This window comes from Chinchilla lanigera, unplaced genomic scaffold (genome assembly GCF_000276665.1).
Source record: "Chinchilla lanigera isolate Chin_1 unplaced genomic scaffold, ChiLan1.0 scaffold00027, whole genome shotgun sequence".
Taxonomy (NCBI): domain Eukaryota; kingdom Metazoa; phylum Chordata; class Mammalia; order Rodentia; family Chinchillidae; genus Chinchilla; species Chinchilla lanigera.
In genome coordinates, this window is record NW_004955428.1 from 3,432,973 (window position 1) to 3,438,972 (window position 6,000).

At 40.3% G+C, this 6,000-nt stretch overlaps 1 protein-coding gene across 1 annotated transcript in view; it reads right to left on the minus strand.

The window, feature by feature from the left end:
• Positions 1-2,681, minus strand: part of Scoc (short coiled-coil protein) — a 31,282-nt gene extending 28,601 nt beyond the window's left edge. Inside the window, exon 1 of the mRNA XM_005386676.2 lies at positions 2,562-2,681. Coding sequence (XP_005386733.1) covers positions 2,562-2,634 — 73 coding nt within the window. The 5' untranslated portion in view covers positions 2,635-2,681. The remainder of the gene's footprint in view (positions 1-2,561) is intronic.
• Between the last annotated feature and the right edge of the window lie 3,319 nt (positions 2,682-6,000).

The following is a 6,000-nucleotide window of genomic DNA, read 5'->3' on the forward strand; positions in this document are numbered from 1 at the left end:
TCTCTGGGTAATCACTGAGGTAGACACATTAGGCCTATAATCTCACTATTTTTAGTGTTTAATAAAGGAGACGAGGGTTTAACTGGTACCCTGTTCCCACAAACTTCTGAAGAGCCAAGAATGAACCAACACAGCTATTACTGCTCAGTATCCGCAGAGAAAACAGAAAACGAGGCAGATGCTCAGCTGAAGTATCCGCAACTGGGTGAGACTCAGGTGTGTTTTTACCATTCCAGTTAACAGACTGGACCAGGTTACTCCAGTTTTGTGATCCCCAGGTCTCCTGTGTGCCCTGTCACCCCCACCCAGTAGTAGGGACTGAAGCCGGGAAGAACAGAGCTACATCCCCAGTTCTTTCTATTTTACTTTGAGAGATGGCCTTGCTAAATTGTCCAGGTTGGTCTGGAACTTGCAATCCTCCTGCCACAACCTTCAGAGTAGCTGGACTTACAGGTAGGAGCCACCATTCCTAGCTAGAGCCACAGTTTTATCATGTATAGAATAGGACAATAATATTTGTGAAATAGGACAATAATAACCCTGTGATGTTGTGAAGATTAAATAAGCTGTAATGGAACCTAGCACTGCATCAGGCTCCAATAAATTTATTAAACCCAGGAATTCATTAATTCCTTCCTTCATTCCTGGTTCTGTGTCTAATTAGCCTCGTGATTTGGGGGAAGGCATTTCACCTCTCTGCTATATGAATATTGCCTATTACACAAAGAAATGTAAGAAATTGTACTAAACTTTTAAAAAATAATATAAGCAATACTTCTTTCAGGCTTTACTCTTACTTGGGCTTCACAATTTGAATGATGTCTACTGGACATGCTCCATTTATTTCATAATAATTTGTTTTCCTATTTGTATTTATCAAATCCCAAGAACCTCTTACTACTAATAGCTATCCAGTACTACTGCATCGTTTTCTTTAAAAAAAAATCTCCAGAGAATAGAGAAGTGACATGTTAGTGAACTGGCATGTTTTTGTCACAGATACATGAACAATTCCCATTTGGCATTTAGAAATAGTGAAACAGCACAAATTAGCACTAGATCCTGCATCTACCCAGCTTGTAAGCTGGACAGGGTCTGGGGGTTTCTGTGCCTTAGGGTTCCGTGACTCAGTCTAACAAGCAAAACGTTTTCACTGGGAGCAAGGAGATTCAAGACTTCTAAGCTGGCTGCCGTGGGCTCACTCCTGGCCAGGGAGGGGGGATTACCCTTTCTCAGATTTGTTTTGTTTTGTTTTGTTTTTCCGGTACCAGGAACCGAACTCACGACCTTGCGCTTGCCAGGCAGGCGCTTTTGCCGCTGAGCTAAATCCCCAGCCCGAGAAAGGTCTCTGCAGCAGGCTCAGCCCACGTGACAGTGCAGGAGTAACCTGGGCTGAATTCATTCCGAGGGAGCAAGCCTCTGTGTGAGCCCACAGCCCTGGGGACCGCCATGCGCAGGATCAGAGCTCATTGAGCCTTCTACAAGCTCGAAAGCTTAGGCTTCCCTCTGCCTTTGTTTCCTTCGCGTCTTCTGCAGTTCCGTCATTTTCTAAAACTTCCTGGTGAGAGTATGTTAAGGACAGCGGTGTCCTGTTTTTTCAGCAGCGGAGAACCTCGTACTTTTCCTCCCCTCACAAAGCTCCTCTTTGATACCCAAAGGCCCCCTCATGTTTGTATGGTGCCAGGAGGGAAGCTCAGCTCCGGCGGGCGGGCGGCTTGTGTCAATTGTCTGGCTGCACTATAGAAAGATGCTTTTGGAATCCAAGCATTTAGGGAGAAAGTGGAAGAGTGTGGCTGTGAGAAAGAGCAACTGGTATTAAATATTCATGTTCTGCTCTCTGTTAATCAAGATCAGTAACCCCCATGGCTTAGCTGCCGTCTTGCTGGCTTCTTAGTATGGTTGTGCCTAAGGAATTTGGATAGAGAACCAACACACACACACACACACACACACACACACACACACTCACTCCAAGATTTGGGTGCTTATAGCTTAAAGTGTTTCCAGTTAACATCGCGCAATTCAGCACTATTTTCTCTGAGGCATTGAATGAGCCACGGTTATCCCTTCGGTCAGCATTTTAGCCCCACTCCCTCCGTGGTTAAACTCAGCAAACTTTGTCCTTGCTGAAAAACCAGACATTTTCTGACATAATTCTTAAGGCTCATTGTAGCATATCCTTGATCACTTTTCAGAAACAAATTACTTGAGAAAGTAGAGAAGAATTTGTCTCTAACCGAACAAAAATATGCTATTTAGTAAAAATTTTGAGGTCGTGTTTCCTGAACTTTTAGGAATGGAACATCTTGTACTTTTATTTGTTGATTTATCTTTAAAAGTCCATGTAGTATAACCACAGGAACCTTTAAAAATTATCACTTAATTTAAAAGAAGAAAAACAGCTCTTAATTAAAAACTGTCTTTGTAGCTGTATTTTTACAAGTTTTCTACAATGACTATGTTTTGCCATTATCAGAAAAATAATAAAGGTTATATTTTTCAAAAACTGCCTGGCAGTAGTTGAATTTGCATGTTTATGAAGCCGTCTGCTGCTTTCTTACCTGGGTCATCTGCTAGGGAAATGTTGGTGAACGAGCTGTCCTCTTCCTCTTCCTCTTTGCTGACCTCATCCATCTTGATCAGTTTTCAGCCGATTAGTGAGTAGAGCAGGAGCTGAGAAGAATAGTGACAGCCTCATGTGATCACTCCTGTTAAATCATTAATAAGCCAGTGGCCAAGGAGGTGCTATCTGATCCCTGATAGGCCTCTTCCTGTTTTTCACCTGGGGAGGTCTTACCTGAGCATTGCATTCTTAACCGGAAGTGATCAGAGATCCAAGTTAAAGAGTTACAAGTCCTTTTGTTAACCAGAGGCCAAGCTGGCACGGTGGCAGGACCTTGGCTGCACGCCAAACCTGGCCTTCAGCCGCACTGTGACAGCTTCCTTGAGCTAGATTGCCTGTGGCAATTACCCAGAAAGCACTAGGGTGAGTCTGGGGGAAAGAAATTGGTTTTATTTGATTACATCTCTTGGATAACTATGTTGAACTTCTCAAGGATTTCATCAAGGACCTAGCATGACCTGGGACAAGTCCCCTAACCTGTGTGTCCTATGAGCGTTGGATTTAAAGCATGTGGCACATAATGTGAAACTGATAAATGTCAACCATAATAATGTCCACAGATATCAGGCATATGTGAAAAAATAAGACTTTCTACACATTGAGCTCATCAGAACCCATACATATTACTGTACACATAAGTCACCCTATAAACATTCTTTAAAATGACACAATTTCCTTTTTCTATTACTGGAGTGGAGCCCAAAGGGAGGGGTGTTGGCCTCACCAGACCTTAAGCCAGGGACCCTTTTTTGGAGGAAGAAATATTCTTTTACAACTGTTTTTCCTGTTTTTATAGTTTACATTCATATGTGGAAACAACCCCAAAACTATTTTAGAATTCTAAATCATCACTCCTTTGGGAAAATATCAGCCAAATGTAATGAAGTATTGTAAGCAGATATTAAAATTGTGTTACTATATCCTATATTTTGCACTAAGTGCTTTGATTTGTGGAATTTTTTTATTCATCCAAGTGCATTGTTATTATATCAAGAAAAATGGATGTGAGCTGTTGGAAATTCTGATGTTAAAAATTAAGGTCACTAGAATAAAATTCCCACTAATTTTTCAATTACATTCTATAAATATTGAGTGCTTATTCTATACAAGCTGGTCATTTTGGAGGATTCAAAAAGAAGAGAGTAATTTATTGCTATGTCTTATTTTCCCATTGCTGAGACACAGTACCCAACACTCACAACTCCAAGGAGGAAAGATTTATTGGGCTCACAGCTTGTAAAGATTTCAGTCCATGGTTGGCTGGCTCCAAGGCAGGGTAGCATGGTAGAGGGGAATTGCAGAGAAGAAACAGCACATGGCATGGCAGCAGGAAGCAGCCAGAGATCAAGGAGGAAGGAGGGAGGTAGATTCTATCAGGCCACACTCCCAGTGACCTACCTCCTCCAACCAGGTTTCACCTTCCAATTTCACATTTAGCTGTAAACTCATTAGTGGATTAATCCACTGATAAGTATCATGCTCCTATAATCTAATCACCTCCCCAAATCCCCTTTTATGAGTGCATGAGGCTTAGGGGGAGGGAGTCTAGCTATAAGCCATAACATGCTATTAAGAAGGCTATAAAATAATTCAAGATCAAAAGCCCTAGATGTTTAGAGAAAGGAAAGAGACTGGCAGGATTTTGAAAGGCTTAGAGATGGTAACATGTGAGACAAATTCAGTAATAAATGGGGTCAAATAGACAAAAATGGCCAACTAGTGAGCACTTTCTCAGTGAAGGGGATGGGAAAAAGCAAGTATTATGCACATTTGGGAATGAAGAGTGAAGTGAATGATATCTGTAAGAGCTGGGAGATAAGAAGGAAAATAATACAGGTCATATCCTGGGAAGCTTTGAGCACTACCCTGTATTAGCTCAAATCTTATAAGAATCAGACTCCAAAAGAGGAACAGACAGGTGAGAGAAAATTAGGAGGGAGGTGGGAAATGTTGCAGAGCCACCAAAAACCACGATGCAAGTCTGACCTGGAATGGAAAACACAGTGGACTAGAAGATCTAAGGCTTTGTTCAGAATAAAGAATTTTGACAAGGCTACCAAAGAGTTCTTGAGCTGAAGCTGACAGTCAGAGGCACCCTTTCTCCCAGTAACAGCCTCCCTTAGCTTTCCAACAGCATTGAGCCAATAGTTGGGAGCAGCTAGTGGAAGCGAGGCCCCTGTGCAAGGGGTTTGGATTTCAGAACCCAGCAGCCGGGGTCCTTAGTCAGTTGCACTCACTGTAGTTGGAGAGTTGTGAGGCACTGGCTCATGGCCACCATAGGAGCTACTTTTCCCAGCAACTCCGTATAACCATGGGCCAGGATTGTACAAAGCATAAACATAGCTCTTTCATTTCATCCATTCTCTATCAGTTCTAGAAAAACAGAACACATTTTTAAAAATGCCTACTCTGTGCTAGGAAGGAACCTTATGAAGTAAATTTTTAAAAAATGAAGGAGCTGAAGCATGGAGAGAGTTTATGTAAATGACAAAATGTTGTACAATTAAGTAGTGAAGATGAGCCTGAACTCTGTCCTCCCTGGCTACAGGGTCTGGAGTTCTATCATATTATCTACTGCTAAGAAAACTAAAGATGCAAGAGAAGATTTGAGCAATCTGGCAAGAGAATTTGTAAAATGAATTTAGTTTAAATTGTGTATTTGACTCTTATTTTATAATGCATGGCCAATTGCACTTTTTGTTAAAACTAGCTCAGGCAGATCATTCTTTGCCTTCTGTTATTCTTTCAGGAGATTTCTAATGAACTATCATGAAGAAAAAAAGAGAAGTCAAGCCTGTCAACATTCCTACTAGCCCCATATCCATTAGGCAAAATTATGAAAGAGAAGAGGCTTGCTTCTGAATTGGGCAGAAAATAATCTATGGATTTAAAGTATTCCTAGTGAATACCCTTTTGTTTTCTCCTACTAGTTTTACCATTTATCATTTTGGCTCCTATACTTAAGTCATTAATCCATTCTGAGTTAATTTTTATATGTAGAGTGTGGATAGGCATGCCTTTTTCATTATGTTTTTTTGATATTTGGAGTCCCTTACAGTTCCTTAAGAATTTAAGAATTGACTTGGAGGTACCAATATCTTAGATATCAATATCTAAGAGTATACAATACTTTTAGATTGACATCAAAAGCATAAGCGAATATATATATATATATAAATTGACCTTCATAGAATTAAAAACTTTTGTGTACATGATCAATAATATAAATCTACAGAATGGGAATATAGGAATGGAAAAAACAGAAACCTCTAGAATGGGAAATATTTGCAAATCACATATTTAATTGTGATTATTATATATGTAAATATCTGATTATATATATCAATTCTATATTTTAAATGGGCAAGGAATTCAAA